A 24,792-nucleotide genomic window follows, 5' to 3' on the forward strand; every position below is an offset into this window, starting at 1 on the left:
CAAGGTGACTCCTTCACCTATCATCGTGTTGAACCTCACCACGATGCACCATGCTGCACCCATCATCACAATGCTGAACCTCATGACTATTGCACCTAATGCTACACTATTGTCCCATGTGCCATTGTTGAACCATGTTGTCATACAGCATGTCTCATGTGCTTGCAGTACCATGCTTGTTGCTGCTATCCATGTTGTCCATGATAACCATGTTGTCCATGCTAGCTATTGTACCATGTTTGCTGTTGTACCATGTGCCTTCTACCATGTCACAGCTTTTGTCCCACTTAGCCTTGCCATACCTAGCAGCTGTCCCATATGTCTAAGCATACTTTGTTGTTGCCCATGTCTCTTAGCAGCATTATGCTTGTTGTTCCATGCATCTTAACATACCTTGCTACTATCCCATACATCTTAGCAGCACTATGTTGGTTGTCCCATGCATCTTAACATACCTTGCTGCTGTCCCATACATGTTAGCAGCACTATGCTTGTTGTCCCATGCATCTTAACATACCTTGTTGCTGTCCCATACATGTTAGCAGCACTATGCTTGCTGTCCCATGCATCTTAACATACCTTGTTGCTGTCCCATACATCTTAGCAGCACTATGCTTGTTGTCCCATGCATCTTAACATACCTTGCTGTTGTCCCATACATGTTAGCAGTACTATGCTTGTTGTGCTTACCATCTGTTGTTTCACCATGCTGCACTATTGTACTGCATCACACGTTAGGGAATCACCCTACAACCCTTATTCTCCATACAATTCAGCAAGACAACCTTCTAAAGACTATGGTTCTCCAAGGGAATAACCCTCCACACCTATGTTATTCCTTTTGCTTGTTTAACTGCGGTTAGGGACACGCTGTCCCTATAGCTCCTTCACATGGTCTAGGGCAGCCTCTTCATTGTTCCTTTGACCCTTTATATGACGGCTAAGACTCTGCTATCCACACAGCCCTTCACGCTGTCTAGGGCAGCCTACACGCTGTCCATTTTGAGCCTTCATGCTGCGGCTAAGACTCTCTTGTTTGACTGTGGTTGGGGCTAAATTAGACCAGCGTTTAGGTCTGGATTAGAGAATCATTTAGGGCTGCCTTTAGGTCTGCGTTAGGGCAGCCTTTCGTCTGCATCTAGGGCTGCCTTCCATCTGCATCTAGGGTAGCCCCTTTTCATCCAAGGTCTAGGGCTTCCACTCCTAGATTTCTCTTCCACTAAAACCCAAGACAAGTAGAGAGAAATCAAGATAGAAGTTTGTGTGTAAAATGGCTCTCAAGTCATCTCCTTTTATACTAAAACGTTGATACCATGTTAATTTTAGGTATGTTCTATACTTAGAGCAATTTATTTCAATTTTCACAATTAGTTCAATATCTTTTCTAGATTAGCAATCACATCAGCATTAAAGTAAACTGCAGATAGAACATAAACATATATCGCAAAAGACAAGCCAAGACAAGAGGACACAAGATGTCGCGCTAGCCCCAATGTGGGGAACCCTTGATCAATTCTTCTTATATGTTCTTCAATAGTTCAACAGAGAGAGAGAGAGATAATACATTTACAAACCCCAAACCCCAATGTGGGGAACCCTTGATCAATTCTTCTTATATGTTCTTCAAACCCCAATGTGGGGAACCCTTGATCAATTCTTCTTATATGTTCTTCAATAGTTCAACAGAGAGAGAGAGAGATAGTACATTTACAACAGAAGTCAACACTTTGACATATCTAGTTAAGAGCATAGATCATCTCTAAGAAGATGATACATGAGATCAGTTGAAGACATGCTACTTCAACTGATTCTCCAAGGTGACTCCACCTATCATCGTGCTACATCTCGTCATCATGCTACACCTCACCATGCTGCACCATGTTGCACCCATCATCACAATGTTGGACCTCATGACTGTTGCGCCTAATGTTGCACTATTGTCCCATGTGCCATTGTTGAACCATGTTGTCATACAGCATGTCTCATGTGCTTGCAGTACCATGCTTGTTGTTGCTATCCATGTTGTCCATGCTAGTGTTGTACCATGCTTGCTGCTATACCATGTGCCTTTTGCCATGTCACAACTATTGTCCCACTTAGCCTTGCCATACCTAGCAGTTGTCCCATATGTCTAAGCATAGCTTGTTGCTGTCCATGTGTCTTAGCAGCATTATGATTGTTGTTCCATGCATCTTAACTTACCTTGCTGTTGTCTCATACATCTTAGCAGCACTATGCTTGTTGTCCCATGCGTCTTAACATACCTTGCTGTTGTCCCATACATGTTAGCAGCACTATGCTTGTTATGCCATGCATCTTAGCATCACTATGCTTGTTGTCCCATACATCTTAGCAGCACTATGCTTGCTGTCCCATGCATCTTAACATACCTTGTTGCTATTCCATGCATCTCAACATACCTTGCTGTTGTCCCATACATCTTAGCAGCACTATGCTTGTTGTCCCATGCATCTTAACATACCTTGCTATTGTCCCATACATATTAGCAGCACTCTTCTTGTTGTGCTTACCATCTGTTGTTTCACCATGCTGCACTACTGTACTGCATCACAGGTTAGGGCATCACCCTACAGCCCTTATTCTCCATACAATTCAGCAAGACAACCTTCTAAAGACTATGGTTCTCCAAGGGAATAACGCTCCACACCTATGCTATTCCTTTTGGCTTGTTTAACTGCGGTTAGGGCCACGTTGTCCCTACAACTCCTTCACGTTGTCTAGGGCAGCCTCTTCGTTGTTCCTTTGACCCTTTATACGACAGCTAAGACTCTGCTATCCACACAGCCCTTCACGTTGTCTAGCGCAGCCTACACGCTGTCCCTTTTGACCCTTCATGTTGCGGCTAAGACTCTCTTGTTTGACTGTGGTTGGGGCTGAATTAGACCAGTGTTTAGGGCTGGATTAGACCATCATTTAGGGTTGGATTAGAGCATCGTTTAGGGCTGCCTTTTGGTCTGCGTTAGGGCAGCCTTTAGTCTGCGTCTAGGGCTGCCTTCCATCTGCGTCTAGGGCAGCCTCTTTTCCTCCAACGTCTAGGGCTTCCACTCCTAGATTTCTCTTCCACTAAAACGCAAGACAAGTGGAGAGAAATCAAAATAGAAGTGTGTGTGTAAAATGACTCTCAAGTCATCTCCTTTTATACTAAAACGTTGAGCACATGTGGGGTTTATTTGGTTGTTGGCCAACCTTGACGAATTGTCTTATAACACAAATAAATTCATAACTGCATGAATACTTATCGGAATCGGATGATCTTTAGATCAATCCTACACCTCTCGATGAGAGGAATCCAACAAAAATATCAGCTACCATAAATAAGATGACCCACATGGAGTTTGGTCCTAGTTGCCAATTTTAATAGTTTGGCACCCTACTTGTATTCAAGAAAGCTGCTTAACAATAAAACCGTCAGAACTGTTGCACCGACTTTCCCAAGTTGGGTTTTTCTGAGGACGATTGTCCAAAAATAATGGTGTCCCTTGTGTGTTTGTCTATTATTTCAGTTGATGATCTGTATATGAGTTGAGACTGCATTTGTGCTTATTTTCAGTATTTATATGGTTAAATATCTTGTTAAGGAATAATTAAGTAGGTGAAATAAACCAGATAATGCAAGAAAAATTTATGACGTGTTAGAAATTTCAACAGTCAATTGGAGACACACCAAGACAGATCATTTAGTTCAATTTTTTGGGGTGAGGTTTGCTGAGGAAATCGAACAAGTGATCAGTTGCAGTGAGGGGCAGTTCGGTAGGAGGCCAAAGAATACATAGCAAAGAGGCAGTGAAGTGCCAGAAGAGGCAGTGCAAGCCCTAGGAGGGTCGACGCAGAGGCAGCAGGGGCTAACGCAGAGGCCGAAGTAGCCAACGCAAAGGATGCAGAGGGCCATAGAGGCTGACGCAAAAGTCGTAGAGGCTAACACAGAGGATGCAAAGGGCTTCAGAGGTTGCGCTGAGAGATTCTGTGGGGCAAACTTGGAGCTGATCAGCAAATCCTAAGCCAAAAGAGGGTGACACAGTTCCATAGCAGTGCTTGGAGCAACTTTCGCTATCCAACACAAGGAACAGTCAGAGTCACGGTGGGGTTGATCATTCGGTTGCTGATTTGCTGGAATATTTGTCTCTGGAGAGAGGCATTACTGCCAAGGATATTCTCTGCAGAGTGAGCCATTTCTGGCACCCTAGTTGTATTCAGAAATCTACCTAATAATAAAACCCTCTATATGCTGCACCTGTTTTCCCGAATTGGGTTTTTTCGGGGACAATTGTCCAAAATTAATGGTGTCCCTTGTGTTGTCTCAGTTTATTTCAGTGGTTGATCTGTATATCTGTGAAGGCTACATTTGTGTTTACTTAGATATTTATGCATTAAAAATTTAAATAACCTGTTAATATAAAGAACAAGTAAGAGATAGTACACCAAATATTGCAGTAGGGATTTCTGATGTGTTAGATTCAGACATCTTCACAAAGGAGAATGAAAATCAAAATTTTGGTGTCTCTTTCTCTGTTTCGTGGTCTAGATTGGGAGATCGAAGTCTCCTAAGTTTCGTTGTTGCTGGAACCCGTCTGTGGCCGAAAGTTGTTGCCTAGTCGAAGTTGCTGGAAGGGGTCGAAGATCTGGAAGGCTGACTTGGTGTGGAGGGAGGGTCTGGTCTGGGTCTAGGTTGAAGAGTCTCAAAGAATACTATTGAAAGGAAGAATTATCTTGACTGAGGGGGGTTTTCCATGGCATAGTGCCTACATCTGGTGTCTATTGTTTTATGTGCTGCTGCATTGGTAATTGCTTGATGAAATAAAAGTAAAGAAGATATAAAGAATCGTAATAACAAGAAACAAGCCCCAAGGGTTAGCTCAGTTGGTCAAAAACCGTGCCTCACCATCGGGAGGTCACAGGGTCGAATCCACCTGAAGCCCTTGGGGTCAGGTCTTGCAGTAGGCCGAGGGGCGATTTAGCCTAGCTATCGCCCAGATTTTTTCGTGGACGTAGCGATCACTCACTGACCAGGGTGCTCGTGAACCACATGCCAAAAAAAAAAAAATAACAAGAAACATCACAAGTAATTATCAAGAATAAGAAAATATTTGTGTCTTTCTAATTTTCTAGCAAGAAGCACATTGTTGATGCAAGTGAAGAAGATATATGGCATATCATCAGCTAATGGTAGATGGCACAAGCTGTTGGTTGTTTGGCTGACCAGCTGGCTGTCAATTGTAGGAGAAAAGCTTCTCTTATGGGGTTTTACCCATTTTTGTGGCTAACAGAGCCACATAAGTGCACTGCTAAGGAAGTGTGTGTGCAACCATAATAAGCACCATAAGTATGATTAAACATGAATCAAAAATCCTTTACAATTATCTACTGCATCTGATGGGATGCATAAAACAACAAGAATGGGTAACCAAAAAAAAAAATGCAATGGTAAAAAATAAAAATGGAAAAGAATGAGTACTGAACAGAAATGAGCAAGTACCAAATTGTCAGATAAAAGAGATGCAATTTGCTCAACACTCATAAGCATTCCATAATAATGGGAGTGAGAAGTAAGTACCAAATTGTCAGATAAAAGAGATGTAATTCGCTCAACACTCTGAAGCATCTGGTAATCTGGGGCAATCATGACGACAATTTCATCCTCATCTTCAACTGGTTTTCTATCACTCAAGCTGAACAAAAGTGAAAACAAAGTCAGTTTCAAACCAAGGAGAGGCAACACAAATGGGAATTTTTAATATGTCATTTTAGCTACACTATATAGAACAAACCTGAGCAAGCTAAACAATTGTACTAGTGACAGCTATATTTCTGTTACTAGCAACAGAATTGTTCAAATAATAAAAATGTTTAAAAAATAAAATAGAACTATACATGGACGTATGTCATAAATGAAACATAGAAAACATCCATAACATAAAAATTCATACCAGCAAAATTGATATGAAAATACAATTCTAGCCAAAACCTCTCGGGAACAATATATCAAAAGCAATCCATCAAGCTATGGTCTAGCAGTGAGTCAGAGTGCATGTGGTGACAGTGACCAAGGTTCAAATTCTGGCAGGCAGCCTTTGGTAAAAATTAGCCATATCTGAGATTGGGTGCAAGTCCTAACAACTTTGAGAGCCCACAGATGTTGTAAACTAAAGTCAAAGAAGCTCCAATTCCAGGTGTCAATCCCGGCAATCTTGACATCCCATGTATGTAACAAAGAATTAGATTCTAAGCACATGGAAATGCAAAATGACATTGCTGCAGGCAACACCTCACTTACTTCTGTAAAAAAATGAATAAGTATCCAAATTCGTCTCCATCCCATGAAATATAATACAAATGTGCTATATGCCAGCCAAAGTTTCAGGAAGGGAAGCAGCGATGAGGTTCAAGTATGTGGGACAATGGCCCCCAAATTTTCTTACATGGAACACTAGGATGACAACATCAGAGACTAAAGAATATCTAAATTAATTTCAAGTTCTAAAATAGTGTCTCTGGAGCAACTACATAGAGCAGTATTACATATATGATCAATGAAGCAAAAAATGCACACACAAGCATCGAATTATGCATATACCATAATGAGTGAATCATTGATTTCTCTTTGGGAGTGAAATGAAAATACAGCAAATACAATATTGATGAGCTAAATCATTGTTTACACATAAAGGTCAGATTGTCAAACAAAAGAGAGTCAACAATATCAAATGAGAGGCAATTACTTATAGGCAATGTTATCAGATTTGAACCAATGACCTGTTAACCCCTAAATTTCTTACTTTTTCTTAGGGCTATATTGTTCTTTGTTATAGATAATTGCATTTTAACTTATTTTTCATCATTTACATGACACATTCACTCCATAACATCTTAACATCAATAGCAATTATGTAGAGAGAACAATAACATCAATATTGCAGCAGAACATAAAGAAACAACAGAAGAAAAGCATGAACAAAGGGGGCACCTGGATTTAGGTCAGAGACCAAGGCAAAACCCCACAAGGGGGAAAACCCAACCAGATTCTTCTTCTATTAGATATTCATCAAATTGTTCAGCCGAGATACAAAGTACATTCATACATCAATTGCATTAGGCCACCTAGGGCCAACCCAAGTCAGTTCACAACTTCGTTTGTGAACTGATCTGATCTCAAGAGAGTGGTTGCCATTATATTAATGTCATCACTGTCAAGTGTCATTATCATCTTGTATCATAGTCCCCATCATCTGTACCATATCATATAAGAGCAAAGGTCACTGCCATCAGTAAGGTCTCTGTTAACAAAGTTAAAGTTATCCAAGGTTATGGCCATGCCAAATGTAACTATCATGTCACTGTCATAGATTACTATATGAACCACAAACATCACTACCGAATGCCATTGTCATAAGAAGCAAGAAACTTGCCATCACTGCTATAGGAGCACTGTCATTAATCATTATTACATCATCATCATCATGTCATAAGCAAGGTCACTGTTAATAGTAAATACAACCAAGTCACTTCCATTCAAGATCGCTGCCATGTCATCTATCACTGAAGTGTTAGGGTTACTGCTACATTCAAGATCCTGAAGCAAACTGTTGTAGTGTATATGCTATATAGAGGTCTCTACCATAACTGTTGTATTGGGGGCTCTGCCATATAATAAAGTCACTAAGAACATGTCATTACATCTTGTCAAGGTCACTAAAATATTACGATCACTGTCATATTGTGTTACAGCCATATCAAATGGTACTGTTATCAAGAGCATCATTGCCAATGTTGGACAATAAGGTCGTTTGTCATTAAGGTCACGGTTCATGAAATGTAATTATTTCTGCCATATAAACAAGGGCACCGACATCATGAGCTAGGGTTACTGTCCAATAACCACTGAAGAACTCTAACTGGCTAGGTCAATTCCTTTATTGAATATATCATTATATAGTATCACGTCACAGAGATATGTCATATCATAAAGATCTTACATAGCAAGTTACAGAAGCAAGTCACAATGAATACTTTTGCCATAGCTGAAGATCAGACCATGATAAGCAAGTTATGATAGAGAGCCATTGAACCGAATTATGTTGATCAATGCCACTATAGCGGAGCCATTGCAACCATGCCTCTGTTTATACAAGAATTTGTGCAGAGAATTAGAGCCAATGAGCCACTATAACATATCATTCTTCAGACCACAAATAAAAATGATACCATTGTGCCATGACATTAAGCCACTATGCCATGACGTTGAGCCACAGAACAATTCAACAAATCCATGTGATGCCATTGTACCATGACAATGAGCCACATAACAATTCAATAAATGTTAGGATATTGACACATAGGAAATAGTTAAGTATAACTTGGTCTAGTGTAGAGTTAGGTAAAATGTGTAACTTACAATCTGACGGTCACGATATGTAGTGATCCGACAGTTCATTCTCTCCTCGGTATTACCAACACTTGATCCGTGGCTTAACACCCGATTGGTCCATGATCTCTATTTAAAGAGCATGGAGGGTCATTTGTACGATAACCATTCATGAGAGAAGCTTATGTAAATTTTCATTCTTTTATTAATAAATTCCCTAAAGTGGCCGCGTTGGCTCAGGCCGTGGATTGTTTCCTTCTTTGATGGTTTTAACCACGTCAAGAATATTGGTGTATTGATCTCTGATTTGTTTGTGAGCAGTGTCCTTTGGTGTTTTAACTTTTGTCTGAGGAACTTACCTTGTAAATTCCTACATGGTATCAGAGCCAAGTTGAGGGCCACATCCGTTGGTGATCCAAATCTGAAGCTAGTAGAACTGCATCCGACTACCGTTTCCTAGATCTATTGTTTCTGACTGCTTTCGAGCCAAGAGGACTGCTCTATTGTGTTAGGAGCATCTGTTCCAGTGAGGAACCCCTTTCGTTTCACGTGAAAAGGTGTAATATCTCGTTTCAGGGATATTCCTCAAACCCAATCAATCTCTAACCAGATAACACACGTGATATAGTAGCCGGAGAGATAAAAATAACAGTGATGCATCATACAATAATGTATACACGGAATATAAGCAGATACTCAAGAAATGCAGAGAGAAATGCTAAGCCATTTTATTATACTGAGTAATGGAAAGAGTACAGGAGGTGATCAGGAAGATAGCACCTCGACTTGCACAAGGCAAGTGAAGAAATACACTCAAAATAGCAAGGAAATGGCCCTTCTCTGAACTGCGTCCAAGCTGTCGGAGAACTGTTGTGCTGTTGCTACTGCTGGAATCAAGTGAGGATTTGGGGTTGTTCCCCTCCTCAGAAAACGCTGAAACTCTGGAATCAGCCTCTGCTCAATAAACCCAGAAAAGCCTAGAAAACTTTTCTAAAATAGCTGACCCCCGAAAAACACCCCCTTGAGGATCCACGCAATCCCTCAAGGCTCTATGCTGCCACTGAATAGAACCCTCCAAAACTCTGCCTGAAACTCTACCAAAATCCTCCAATATGCAAGGGTTGATCCCTTGCTCAGTCTCCCAGCTCAAATCCTCAACAACTCCAAAGATCGATCCTCCTGCAAAATACTACTGGAAACTACCTTGCCCGAGCAGGCACTCGAAGTCCCCCAGGACTAAGGGTGAGATCTCCGAACGGAAACACTCGTTGCACTAAACAATGCTGCAGACAGGCTAAACAGTCAGCGTGCTCTAAGTCGAAGTGACTAGCTCAAATGCACATAATCGAATGCCAAAATGAGGAGGCTCCTCTCTCCTTTATAGCGTTGGCCTCTCTCAAACCCTAAGGCCCACCTCCTCCAACGTAGCCTCTCTCTCTTGCCACGTGCTTCCCTCCATCTGCGCAGTCCCTCCAAGTGTCTACGTGGGCCCCCTTCTACGTGGTCCTTTGGCCCCCTTGGCTCCCCTTTAAGTTACAACGTTGTGCTACTAGGGAGTGACTTTATTCTAAAAGTGAGTTATGTCCCCCTTTCCTCACCTTTTTATTTATAAATAACTATAGAAGGCAAAATTGAGCAAAATCGAATATTCCAATTAGCCATGGCTAATTAGGAATATTACAGTCTCCCCCGGCAAAATGTTGCTTGTCCTCAAGCCACTGAAGTGATGGATGCTACAAAAATTTCTCACTCTCCCGAGTGGCATCCTCATCCGGTAAATTCTTCCACCTCACCAAGATTTCCCGGACCGTCCTGCTCCACAGCTGCCTCTCCCTAGTATCAATAATAGCCTCTGGCTACAACACCAAAAGCCCCTCATCATCCGTGGGTGGTAGCTCATCTGTCACTATCACCTGTTGCCCCAATGCCTTCTCCAGGCATGATACATGAAAAACGTTATGAATCTTGCTGCCTTGCAGCAGCTCCAACTCATACACAACCTGTTTGATCCTACGTATCACCCTGTATGGCCCATAAAAGCGGGGCTTGAGCTTATCAGCCCCTTTCTGCTTCAGTGACAACTGTCGGTATGGCTGTAATCGTAGGTAGACCAAGTCCCCTACCTCAAACTATCACTCCACCCGACCCTTGTCAGCATACAGCTTCTGCTGGTTCTGTGCTGTAGCCATATTATCCTTGAGAGCTCGGAGAATATCCTGACTCTCTTGGATCCAAATCTTGGCTCTCAGACCCTTGCTAGCACTAAACACCATGTCAGCAAAAGATGAAGGATGATATCCATACAAAGCATAGAATGGAAACAGACCAATGGACATGTGATGTGTAGTGTTGTAGCAGTACTCCCCCAGATGCAGCCACTTCAGCCATGCTCGTTGTTGCCCACTGACATAGTTACGCAAGTAGCCCTCCAGCCACTTGTTAACTATCTCTGTCTGCCCGTCCGTCTGTGGGTGATAACTGGTACTCAGTGTCAACTCCGTCCCCACTAACCGGAAAAGCTCCTGCCAAAACCCGCCCATGAAACGGTTGCCCTGTCACTGGTGATGGTCTTAAGAAGACCATGTAGCCTGAAGACCTCTCTGAAGAACAGTTAGGCCACCTGCGCTACTGTGTAGTGTGTGGATATGGCGAAAAAATGTGCATACTTTGTCAGTCGATCAACGACGACAAAGATGCAATCCTTGCCCTGTACCATGGGCAACCCTGTGATGAAGTCCATCGAAATACACTCCCATTTCCCCTCCAGAATGGGAAGAGGCTGCAATAATCCTGCGGGATGGCTCATCTCCCCCTTGTTCCTCTGGCAAACATCGCACTCCCGGACATGCTGGAGTACGTCCTCCTTGAGGCCCTTCCATGAGAACCTCTCTCTAATGGCCATGTAGGTCTTGGTAAACCCCTGATGGCCGGCCAATGGTGAGTCAAGTGATGCCTGAAGTATCTTCTTCTTGAGCTGAGATCCCTCAGTCAAGAAGATCTGATCCCTATAGTAGATGATCTCATCGACCACCCTGTACCTGTCCTCCGCCACCTACCCATCCAGAACCTCACATGCAAATCTGTCCCTGGAGTACTCTACTAAGAATCGAGCCCTCCAATCTGTATCCAAGCTCATAAGAGACAACATCGCTGGTTTACGTGAAAGAGCATCTGCTACGACGTTGTTCTTACCCTTGACATACTCAATGTCAAAGTCATATGCTTGGATCCTAATGATCCACTTCTACTGCCTCTCCTGTAGATGTTTTTTCTCCAAAAAGAACCTGAGGCTATTGTGATCAGTCCTCACCCAGAACTTGTTACCCACTAAATACTGCCGAAACTTGGCCAATGCATGCATGATGGCCAGCATCTCCTTGTTGTATATAGGATACAACCTCTCGTGCGGAAGGAGCTTCCGGCTCTCAAAGGCTATAGGGTGACCTCCCTGCATCAATATTGCGTCGATCCCCTCTCCTGATGCATCACACTCCAAAACAAATGGCTGCGTAAAATCCGGCAATGCAAGCACTGGGCAGCTGCTCATAACCTCCTTGAGCCTCTCAAAGGCTCGCTGTGCTATATCCGACCACCTGAATGCCCCCTTCCTCATCAAATCTGTCAAGGGTGCAGCAAGCTGTGAGAAACTCTTGACGAACTTCCGGTAGTAAGTAGAAACGCCAATGAATCCTCGAAGTTCTGTCACGTTCCTCAGCTCCGGCCAATCTCTGATGGCCCTAATCTTCTCCTCGTGGACCCTCACTCCGTCCACCCCTATGATGTGTCCCAAGTACAACATCTCTGTCAACCCAAACTCACACTTGGAGAGCTTGGCATAGAACTGCTGCTCCTCCAAGATGCGCAACACTGTCTCAATGTGCTGGAGATGCTCCTCCCAAGTCCTGCTGTAAATGAGGATATCATTAAAGAACACCAACACAAACTTCCTTAAGTGACTGCGGAAAATGTGATTCATGCAGGACTGAAATGTCCTGTGATCAGTCCTCACCCTGAACCTGTTACCCACTAAATACTGCCGGAACTTGGCCAATGCATGCATGATGGCCAGCATCTCCTTATCGTATATAGGATACAACCTCTCGTGCGGAAGGAGCTTTCTGCTCTCAAAGGCTATAGGGTGACCTCCCTGCATCAATACTGCGCCGATCCCCTCTCCTGACGCATCACACTCCAAAAAAAATGGCTACGTAAAATCCGGCAATGCAAGCACTGGGAAGCTGCTCATAACCTCCTTGAGCCTCTCAAAGGCTCGCTGCGCTGTATCCGACCAACTGAATTCCCCCTTCCTCATCAGATCTGTCAGGGGTGCAGCAAGCTGTGAGAAACTCTTGACGAACTTCAGGTAGTAAGTACAAACGCTAATGAATCCTCGAAGTTCTATCACGTTCCTCCGCTCCGGCCAATCTCTGATGGCCCTAATCTTCTCCTTGTGGACCCTCACTCTATCCACCCCTATGATGTGTCCCAAGTACAACATCTCCGTCAACCCAAACTCACACTTGGAGAGTTTGGCATAGAACTGCTGCTCCTCCAAGATGCGCAACACTGTCTCAATGTGCTGGAGATGCTCCTCCCAAGTCCTGCTGTAAATGAGGATAACATCAAAGAACACCAACACAAACTTCCTTAAGTGACTGCGGAAGATGTGATTCATGTAGGACTGGAATGTAGCTGGGGCGTTGGTTAGCCCGAGGGCATCACCAAAAACTCAAAGTGCCCATAGTGACACCTTAAGGCGGTCTTGGGAATGTCATGTTCCCTCACATGAATCTGATGGTACCCAAATCTCAAATCAATCTTTAAGAAGAACCGTGCTCCTCTCAACTCATCCATCAACTCATCAATCCTGGGTATGGGGTACCTGTTCTTTAGTGTCTTCTTGTTCAGGGCCCTATAGTCAATGCACATCCCCAATGTGTCGTCCTTCTTCTTCACCAACACCACGGAAGAAGCAAAAGGACTCGTGCTCAGCCGAATGTGCCCAAGAGCCAGCAACTCCTGAATGGTCCACTCAATCTCATCCCGATAGGCCTTGGGATGCCTATAGGGGGTAGTAATCACTGCTTGTATGCCCTGCTCAAGCTCAATGGTGTGCTCAAACCCCCGGTCCGGTGGCTGTCCCGGCGGAATCTCCCCAAACACTGTGGCATACTGGTCAAGGATGGACTGTATCTCTGGATGCACTGTCTGTCCTGTAGTCCTTGCCTCTGATGCACGCAGCTCCACTGCCCACTCTATGTCTCCCTTCCGGAAGACTGCCTCCATCCGATGAGCCAAAATAGTCTGAGGCGGATATGTGTGTTGTCCCCGTATCTTCTCATGCCTCCCTGTCTTCTCATCATCCCACTCCATCTCTAGGGCCTTCCAATCTGTCGTGACCTTCCCTAGAGTGACAAGCCACTGCACACCGAGTACCATGTTGGTGTCCGGAATATTGACCACGAAAAAGTGGTCAGTCAGTGTGTAGGTGCCCATCGTCACTGATAACTCTGGGACATAACGAGCACACACCATGGTCTGATCTCCTGGGACCAAAACTGAAAATCCATCGAAGCTCTCTGTCTGTATACCTCTCCGCTCAACCATTTGTGCATCGATGAAGTTCTGGGTTGCCCCACTGTCAACCAAAACTGATACTCACTGGCCACGTACTGTCCCTCGTACACGTAGCGTCAAATACTTGGGAACTCCTTGCAATGCTGCAAGGGCCCCTCCAGTAGGTGCAAAAGCTGCACCACTTGCTGCTGCTGGTGGAGGTGGCAAAGGATCCCGCGCAGCATGACTATCTCCTACCTCCACATCATCCTCCTCATCCTCTTCCCCGCTGTTCTCGGAGAAGACCTCAATAAAATGTGCTTTGCCAACAGCACATCTATGTCCCGGTGCCCACAACTCCTGACAGGTAAAACACAACCGCTTCTTCTTCAGCTCCCTCCTGGCATCATCATCAATCTGTGCTCGTCCTGGATTCCCCTTTGGAGGCGAAATCCTCACATCCTTCCCCTTAGGTTGGAAAGCCTGTCTCTGGGGGTAAGGTGTCCGGTCCTGGGTAAGACATTCTGTAAGTCCCGGGTCCCGCTAATAGCATCCTGAAGTGTGGCTGGTCTAGTAGATCTGACTAGACCCTGAAGTGGCTCTGCTAACCACTCATAAACATGTAGACCCTCCGTGCCGCGGATAGATCTGGCACCATCACTAAAACCCGCAAGAAGTCTGCAATGTAGGTCTCTGAGCTCCCAATCTGTTTGAGCCTTGTCAGCTCAACAAAGTGCTATTCCGGATCCTTCCGGTCAAACCTCTCCATCAATCTCCTAGTGAACTCGGCATATGTCGTCAATGTGGAGTGTCTGAGTGTAACCAACCCATGGAACCACCAGTCCTAGGCCTCACCATCCAAATGTAATGTCGCCACCTTGATGGCCTCTGTCTCCAACATCTGGTTAAGCTGGAAATAGATGTCCAGCTTCTCCACCCAAGACCTTGCCGAACTGTTTGATGAGCCATCAAACATTGGCAAGTGGAATCTACTAGCTGTGTGGTGGGTGTCTCCATCATGATAATGTCGGTATCCTCTGTGATGGTCGCGGGGTCTGCTATCCCGATGGAGCTTAACAAAGTCTCTGAATGAGAGGGCATCCCTGAACTCCTGCCCATAGGCCTGGTACTCTGCAAAATAATCGCCCATATGACCGGGCTCTGCCTTCTGCTGGGCTCCGGACCCCGTGTCTGCTCCTAGGAAAGTGGGCATGGTAGAACGTCTAGGGGCATGTGAGGCCATCTGTTGGGTAGTATCACGCTGAGTGGCACCCTGTTCTAGAAAATGGTGGGATGTACCTGATCCCTCACCAACTTGGAAAACCCGTGGGTTCTCACGCTGTCTAACCTCTACCGCCGTGAATCTCTGCCCCATCACCTCGATCTGCCTCGACAAATGTTGCACTAATTTGAGAAGCATGTCCGCAAATCTCTTCCCGTCCTCATCTGCCATCAGATCCTTCTGCTCTACATCCACCACAAGCTCCTCCTGTTCTGCGTCTACCACAGGCTCCTCCTGTTTTGTGTCCACCACCCGAACACAGTCTCCCTCTCCGTAGGTGTTCTCCAACCTACGCTTAATATCTCTGTATTTCCTACCTCTGTATCAGATGTAGGGCTTCTCCCTCGGTGTCATAGACTGCTAGCTCCACAGGCTGAGCCAGATCTATGCTCTGATACCACTGTAATATCTCGTTTCAGGGATATTCCTCAAACCCATTCAATCTCTAACCAGATAATCAGACTCTAACCAGAGAAAACACATGTGATACAGTAGCTGGAGAGATAAAAATAACAGTGATGCATCATACAATAATGTATACACGAAATATAAACAGATACTCAAGAAATACAGAGAGAAATGCTAAGCCATTTTATTATACTGAGTAATGGAAAGAGTACAGGAGGTGATCAGGAAGATAGCACCTCGACTTGCACAAGGCAAGTGAAGAAATACACTCAGAATAGCAAGGAAATGGCCCCTCTCTAAACTGCGTCCAAGCTGCTGGAGAACTGTTGTGTTGCTGCTACTGCTGGAATCAAGTGAGGATTTGGGGTTGTTCCCCTCCTCAGAAAATGCTAAAACTCTGGAATCAACCTCTGCTCAATAAACCCAGAAAAGCCCAGAAAGCTTTTCTAAAATAGTTGACCCCCGAAAATCACCGCCTTGAGGATCCACGCAATCCCTCAATGCTCTACGCTGCCACTGAATAGAACCCTCCAAAACTTTGCCTGAAACTCTGCCAAAATCCTCCAATATGCAAGGGTTGATCCCTTGCTCAATCTCCCAGCTCAAATCCTCCACAACTCCAAAGATCGATCCTCCTACAAAAGACTGCTGGAAACTACCCTGCCCGAGCAGGCACTCGAAGTCCCCCGGGGCTAAGGGTGAGATCTCCGAACAGAGACACTCGTTGCACTAAACAGTGCTGCAGACAGGCTAAACAACCAGCGTGCTCTAAGTCGAAGTGACTAGCTCAAATGCACATAATCAAATGCCCAAAATGAGGAGGCTCCTCTCTCCTTTATAGCGTTGGCCTCTCTCAAACCCTAAGGCCCACCTCCTCCAACGTAGCCTCTCTCTCTTGCCACGTGCTTCCCTCCATCTGTGCAGTCCGTCCAAGTGTCTACGTGGGCCCCTTTCTATGTGGTCCTTTGGCCCCCTTGGCTCCCCTTTAAGTTACAACGTTGTGCTACTAAGGAGTGACTTTATTTTAAAAGTGAGTTATGTCCCCCTTTCCTCACCTTTTTATTTATAAATAACTATAGAAAGCAAAATTGAGCAAAATCGAATATTCCAATTAGCCATGGCTAATTAAGAATATTACAAAATTTCCAGTAACCCTAGCTACGTCATTTTTAAGTTCGGTTTATTTATCTCTTTGTTTTTTATTACTGGATCTACACCTTTCATTTCTGCGTATGCTCTTTGCCCCGTGACTCTGTGCGCTCTGGGCAAATCAGAAACAGAAAGGAAGTTTTTTTCTCATGCGTATGCTCTTTTCGACCGCGCCTTAGTGTGATCTCGGAAAATCAGAAACATTGAGGAAAATTGTTAGTTTTCAGGTAAAGCTAACTTCAAACCACAAGGTTTGTTTTTTTTGTATGTCCGTTTTGGGTTTTGTGGTTTTTGTTTTGTAGGCAACAAAGAGTTTTCTCAAATATGCATGCACCCCAAAGCTTCAGTGACTAAGAATAAATAAATAAATATATAAAAAAAAAACCCTTCCTCTTTTCCAAAAATTACTATCCTTTTAAACTAGCTCACTTGGTCCAAAGTTCCTTTATGAGAACAGAGGTCTTGAGTTCAAGTCTTTCTTTTTGTTGAGTTACTTTTTCAAAAAGCACATGTAACTTATGTTTTAAAGTTACTTTATGTAAAAGTGTTCTCACCCATTATAAAAAGTGAGTCACTTATAATTCTAAAGTCTTTTTATCTTTTATTTAAGTTACAATTTAGTGGGTAGCTCATAAAGTACCATTGTAAAAGTGACTTTCACTTATTTATAAAAGTGAGTCATATAAAATTTTTTTTTAAAGTGAGCTAATTAGATTAAGTTTGGAAAGGGGGTGGATTTTTTTTAAATATAACATTATCATTCATTTTTGCACATTCCCGCACTTTGTCGGCATATTCAACAACTTTTCTTCAAAAAGCCATAACTCCTTCATTTGGAAGCCGTTTTCAGAGCTGTTTTTTTTAATGAGCCTAATTTTTTGAGATCTTTCCATTGGAACACTTAGTTTCAGCATCTATAGTTTTAGTTTCTATTAAAATGGAAAGTCCATGCCAAGTTATTCTCGACAGCACCAACTACTTCCAATGGTGGTCCTACATTGTGGATTTACTTAGAAGTAAAGGTCTTTACAGAATAGCCTCAAGCCAAGAAACCAAACTAAAAGATGAAAAAAAGGCAGCCAAATGGGAAAATAGGCAAGATCAAGCACGTGGGTTGATAGGGATGTCTATTTCTCCAGACCTTAGATTCCATATCGCAGAACTTGATACTCCTACTGAAGCAATGAAACAAATCACTAAAGTTTTTGGAATTAAAAATGAACTTAGAGCCCATCAACTCGAAAATGAATTGCTTACATTGGACCCCAATAATTTTTCTTCCATTGAAGATTTTTTGTCCAAGTTCAATATCCTTAGACTTCTCTTGGAAGGTGTTAAGGTTAAGAAAGAAGATGGTAACCTTATCTATTCCATTCTTACTAAGTTGGGACCAGCCTACTCTGTGTTTGTTTCCACCTTCCATTCTACAAGAAAAGCCTTCATTTCTCAAGGACAAGACTACAAGTCCCTTTCCTTTCATGCCTTTTGTGATTCTTTAATAAGAGAACAAGAAAAAATCTTACACCTCAGTCTTCTTAATCTTGGAAATTCTTCTATGAAAGCCTTAGCTGCCCAGCAACAACCAAATTCAAAGAATCCTAAGACGTTGTATCCTAAAAAAAATGGTCCTAAACCAAACAAGGGTCCTAAGAAATTCCAGTCTCAAAATGAAAAATCATTTCAACAAAATGATAAGGCAAATAAAAATAAAGGGAAGAAGACTGATAGACATAGCCACTTTTGTAATCGAGATGGCCACTTAGAATCCAGATGCTTTAAGAAGATGGAAGCCTTGGAAGCAGCAATGAAAAAGCATAACATCCATTTGGAGCACTCTTCAACTTCAACTTCATCTTCAGGAATAGCACTTTTTGCATGTGGTTGTCAAACATCTTGGTCTGGATATGCACTAAATGTATCTTCTTCTAATTTTCATGAGTGGCTCATTGATTCTAGAGCTTCTTATCATATGGCCAAAAACAAAGCCATGTTTTCTTATTTAAATGATTGTAACACCAAAAATATATATGTTGGTGATGATAGATCTCTTAGTGTTGTAGGGATTGGAACTGTTCATAGAGACAATGGTCAATTTAATGATGTATTATGTGTTCCAACCTTATCCTGCAACCTTCTATCTGTATATCAGATAACTCATTCAGGTGAAGGTAAAATCGTTGAATTTTCACCTCGCAATGTTGTAATTAAGGACCTAAGAGATCCTAGACAGATTTTAGCTACTAGCATTGCTGATGATTCTACAAGGTTGTATAAGTTTAACAACTTTGGGTCATCAAATTTTCCCTCGGTATTTGTTGCTCATAATAATGAAGTGAACAAACTTTGGCATGAGTGATTTGGTTACTTAAACTATCGCTCCCTTCAAAATCTATGTAAAGAAAATATGGTGACAAGTCTTCCAATGGTATCTTGCAGAGATAGTGTTTGTTTCGGATGTGTACTCGGAAAACATCATCAGGATAGTTTTGAAAAACGTGCCTCTTGGCACGCCTAAGCCCCTTTACAGCTTGTGCATAGTGATTTATGTGGTCCACTTCTAGTTGTTTCATTCTCTGGCTACAAGTATCTCTTAACTTTCATTGATGATTTCTCCAGACGCACTTTGGTATACTTCTTAAAACTCAAGTGTGAAGTATTTAACATGTTCTTGGCCTTTAAGGCCTTTGTTGAAAAACAATCTGGACATCAAATTCTTAAGCTAAGATCTGATAATGGCGGAGAACATGTTAACAACAAATTCATCAACTTTTGCACTGAGAATGGAATTCAAATGCAACATATTGTTCCTTATACTCCACAACAAAATGGTGTAGCTGAAAGGAAGAATCGCACCTTAAAGGAAATGGCTAATTGTATGTTTCAATCTAAAGGACTTAGTCTTAATTTTTGGGTAGAAGCAATTAACTACGCAAATTACATAATAAATTGCACTCCTACTAAGGTTTTAAAGAATATCACTCCAGAAGAAGCATGGACCTCATTTAAACCAGATGTAAGTCACTTTCGTGTTTTTGGAAGTGAACCATGGGCCCATATTCCAGATGAGAAACATAAAGCCCTAGAACCTGTTGTCCCACAGATTGCCACGACAACGCTCAGACCGGGGGTTGTCACCTTGATCCCCGATCCCTCCGTTTAAGTCGTCTCCCAAGGCTAAGGGGGGTAGACCCTATGGGATGAGTGAAAACCAACTGTGGACCAGTTGGGTTGGGAGACACAGCAAGACAATACCAATACTTGATTGATTTTAGGAATTAATATACTAGTGCCTTATGGAGTTAATAGTTAAATGATTATTTAGTAAATGTTGCAGTAATACGAACTTTGTAAAACAATCATTTATCATCAAATAACCCGAGCAATGCAAGATAATCGATAAACGCACAATGCTTTAATAATGATCCAAAGATTAAATTTCAAGAAAAATCAAATGCTTTGAGTGATCATAAAATTTAAATGCTGACTAGTTACCACTTTCATATAGCTAACTTTAGACGAACATTTAAGCGCATTTAACTATAAAGAAGTGGAACATAAATACCACAAAAATGAATTTTCCATTTTTTGTTAAGCTTTTTCAAAAAAAAAAAAAAATTATATATATATATATATATATATAAAATTCTAAGCAAAAAATCACAATAGAACAATTAAAATCCTAAATTAAAAACCAAAGTCTAATCTAGAATCCTAAATGAACCTTTTTATGATTTTATTAATTTTTTTTTATGATTTTAAAATTCTAAATTTAAAACTAAACTAAAACCTAAAATATATGAAAAGTGAAATTTATGAAGTCTAAAATCTAAATAAATAGAACTTTTAAATGTAAATCAATAAAACCAAATAAAGATCTAACTAATAAAATGACTCGAATATATTAAACCCCAGACTAAATTAAAATGGATATATAAAAAAAAAAAATGGAAAACTAAAACACAACCCAAATACTCATACACTAAAAGAAAGAAAGAACGAGTTTGTTGTTTGCTTGTCGTATGCAGGTGCGCATGAGGAACAGAGGACGGAGGAAAAGAGGGCTCGATGGACTGCGTGAAGGTGAGATGAACGCAAGACATTTGCAGGTTTTTGGAGAAGCATAAGGAAATTCCACGGGTTGCTATGGAGCTGCGATGATGGTTTGGAGGGACGGAGATGGACATTGTGGATGTGGCAGCAAAGGATTGCTACGGAATGGTGGATGGAATAGCAAAAGCATGGACAAGTTTGCAGAGTGAAGGGAGCTAGAGGAATAGCGCGAGGGCAACACGCAGGTCTGAGGAGCGTGGTTTATGGACTAAGCTGTGCGCAGAATGAGAGGGACGTGAGGCTGCGTGGAGAGAACAGTGAAATTCTCACGCGGCAGAGGGGACGGATGCGACTGCGTGAAGTTTATATCACAGCAGCAAGGGGACCACGTGAGAGGGAAGACGCAGGTGGAGTAGGCTGCGTGGATGTGGTTCTCAGGACAGAAGAATGACTGCAGGTCAGCGTGAGGGAGAAATGGTGATGAAAACGAAGGAGAGAGCTGAGAGATGGCAGAGGGTATGGCAGCGGCAAAAAACTGTGATCCCTTAAAAAAAAAAAAAAAAAAATCAAAATTTTTCTCCAGCAGTAAAACCCCAGGCAACAATGAAAAATGAAAACGCAGTTTGCAGACCCGTAGTCCAGAAACCTAATCAAAATTTTAAATCTTTCCTGCTCCAAATTGCATAATGGGAACTCTGATTGCCTAATGGAAAACCTTGAAGAACTTTCTAAATCTATACCTGCAACCTGCAATGGAAAAACAGAAAACCCAGAAGTAAAATGTGCCACAAACAAAACTGAAAACCCTATAACCAGCTAAAAATTTACAATATATATAGATTTTCGACTCTTAAGCAGCCAGATTTGTCAATAATCCACAGTAATATTTTCAAAATTTTAAACTTAATGTGAGATACTTCATAAAACCCTTCTTGCATTCATAAGAAAATTTCAAATGATAAGCCCGAAATTAAAATTGGCTGGGCTCTTTCAAAAAACGCAATCCAAGAGTTGGCTGGTTCGGCAGAGAACTTCCCCTAATGCCCACTAAACTCAAAACTAAGATTTCCTGCACAACTTAAAATCAACCATTAACATAGAGGGAAAAAACAATAGTGAAATCCATATCAAATGGAAATACCTGCCATTATATTTAAGAATCTAAACTATCATTCAAACCCCAGAGATCAGACAAGATACCTATGCCTAAATCAATCTTCATCAAACTATTATCAATCGCTGATAATAACATTATGTAGAAAAATAAAACATCTTACAGCGTTTCCAGAAGAGTAACACCAGCAAGATTTTCAACCCCAAACTCTTTCTTTATTGCACAAAAAAATGACTACAAGAGAGCTTTCTTTAGCACAAGACTCACAGATCGAATCTGATCTCAAATGACCCCTAACACCCTATTTAAAGGAAAAATTCCCGACGGCTAGTTCGAGTGATCCATGTCAAAATAATCTCGACCGTCGATGAGGATCAAAATCCCTTTTAATCTCATCTGTCGAAATTTTAAATGCATTTTAATATATTAAAAAATTAAAACTTTGCATTTATTATTATTTTATTATTTTATTTTATTTTTCAAATTTTTATTTTTATTTTTTTAATTTATTTTTTAAAAGTTTATTTTATTTTATTTTTTATTTTATTTTTAATTTTATTATTTTTTTATTTTTTTTTTTTATTATTTATATCTTTTATTTTTTTTAATTGTTTTTTATTTTTTATTTTTGGATCCTCGAACTTAGCATTTGGAAAAATCACCTAGGACCTAGGACTTAGGACTCATGAGGGGATTAAAACATTTTCTAACCCTCAAAACACTTTACATCATGACTTTTACAATTCTACATCTCAAGGGGGAAAACCCATTTGACATAGACCCTCATAGACCACCCAGTTCTACGACACAACTATAATCTAACAGATCAAGCAATTTGTAATAACCTAACTAAATAGTTAGAATTATTTCCAAATTACTTTTACATAGACTCGAAGCACACTAGGATTCCCCTAAGATTCTAATGACAAAATTCATTCCGGCTTTGGAGTTAGGCTGAAGGAAAACTCTGCCGATCATGGATCAGTGAGACAAAAAACCTTCCGGAACGTAGATTATCACTAGAAAATTAGGTCCACCTAGGCAATTTACATACATGACTCAGATCTGCTAAGATTATTTACAATTTACACATGCAAACTGGGTTTACAACATAACATGATCAGGTCAATGATGACTATCAAATAGCACGGACATGTCGACCAAACGCTATCCCTTTTGCGAAAAAGGGGGTGTACTGCTATGGGTAGTTGACACGTAGTGATCAACATCTGGCTCTACTTGGGGACACGTTGCTGCATTGTAGGAATGTGAGAATCCAGAATCTGCATCCATGCAACACACAACAAAACATAAGTAGCGTCCATCCAAAAATCATCATATAACATTAAGCACAGAAAAGATATAAGCTCTTCATTTATTAACTATTTAGTAACAAGAAAAGTAAATCTAATCCTAAAACAGAAATGAAAATGGTGAAAGAACAAGGAGTAGGGTTAGAAATATAGAGGATGCCCCATGGCATCAGATGTGTTCAATATAGTGTATACTGAGCATTTTCCTGCTTTCAGGAAAATCTGTTGGCTTCTCGTTGGATGTGCCATGTCCAATTCTGCATATGGTAGGACTTTTCCCTATCTGAAAATCACGCTGCTCGCGGCCGTCTAATGCATCAAATCTTTTTCTCGTTTTCTTTTTCTTGCGCTTTTTCTTCATGGCAAGCAGTATCACTGATGACATGGAATTTTCTGCTTCAAAGCTCTCAGATGAAGTATGTAAGATATGCGTGACATGACTTTCTACATTCTGCATCTGTCCTGTCAAGAATGACGGACCAATCTCACAGGTGCCTTGAGTTATAACTTGATCTTCAATGACTGGTGGATTAACCGTGTGAGCACCAACCTGATTATTAATTTCCCTTTTATCCAGGTCACCTTCAATTATCCACTTTTCAATGGAATAAAGGACCTCATAATATGATGGAGCTTCCTGTAACAAATAAGGAGACTCCTGATCTATTGACGTTCCCTGGTTTCCTTCACCCTTTGACCATTGTTGAAATTTTTGAACCTATATTTTAATGGCATCTATCTGACTAGAGTGTTCAACCTTCATAGCACTGATTTCCCTGGCATGGTCTTCTTCCATGGTCAATAATTTATTTTCCATAGAATTAATTTCCCTATCATGATTAGCTTTAATGGTCGTCATACTTTCCTCTAAGCCTGATAACTTGCTTTGCATAAAACTAATTTCTGTGTCATGATTAGTCTTCATGGCCTCAATTTCCTTAGCATGCTGATTTTTCATGATCTCCATCTCCCTATTACGTTTTTCCAGGTGGGTGCATAAAGTTCTCACATCATTGGTGTAATTAGTTCGATTAATCTCCATATTTTTTACCAGCCACATCAGTTCTTGTATAATTTGCTTCTGATCTTCCTTTTCATTGTCAACATTGTTTTTTACAATTTGTCCCTGTTTTTCCACTATCATGAATTTGATTTGCAATGGTACAAGTGGATGGCACATTCTGATATGAAGAGTTGTCTTGAAATCTTTCATCGATAGATGGACCTTTTATAAGATTACTTTCATTCTGTTGCACAATTTTAGGGGCACAAGGCGAGCTATCTGGATCGCCATATCTATCTTTAAAAGCATTGACAATGTCTTGTAAAGAAGTAAAAGAATCTTCAGGACAATTATTGAACCAATTCAAAGCATCACCCTCTAAAGAACGGACAAATAGATGCATTTCGACATCTTCATGATTATATTGAGGAAGTCTACAATATATGATCATTACACAAGTAAACTTGTTTAAATGCTTTCTAACAGCGACTGAATCACCATCTAAGAACAAATGTAATTTAGAAATGGCCTCTTCCG

General features: G+C 41.5%; 1 protein-coding gene across 1 annotated transcript in view; it reads right to left on the reverse strand.

Moving 5' to 3' along the window:
* The window catches only part of LOC149182377 (DUF1995 domain protein, putative (DUF1995)), a 383,913-nt gene that overhangs the window by 146,798 nt on the left and 212,323 nt on the right, over positions 1-24,792 (reverse strand). The window contains exon 5 of the mRNA XM_089418500.1: positions 5,573-5,687. Within this exon, the coding sequence (XP_089274626.1) occupies positions 5,573-5,687 (115 nt within the window). The remainder of the gene's footprint in view (positions 1-5,572; positions 5,688-24,792) is intronic.

The sequence above is a fragment of the Pinus tabuliformis genome, chromosome 3_2 (genome assembly GCF_031772625.1).
Source record: "Pinus tabuliformis cultivar Carrire ecotype Pingquan chromosome 3_2, CPIR1, whole genome shotgun sequence".
NCBI lineage: Eukaryota > Viridiplantae > Streptophyta > Pinopsida > Pinales > Pinaceae > Pinus > Pinus tabuliformis.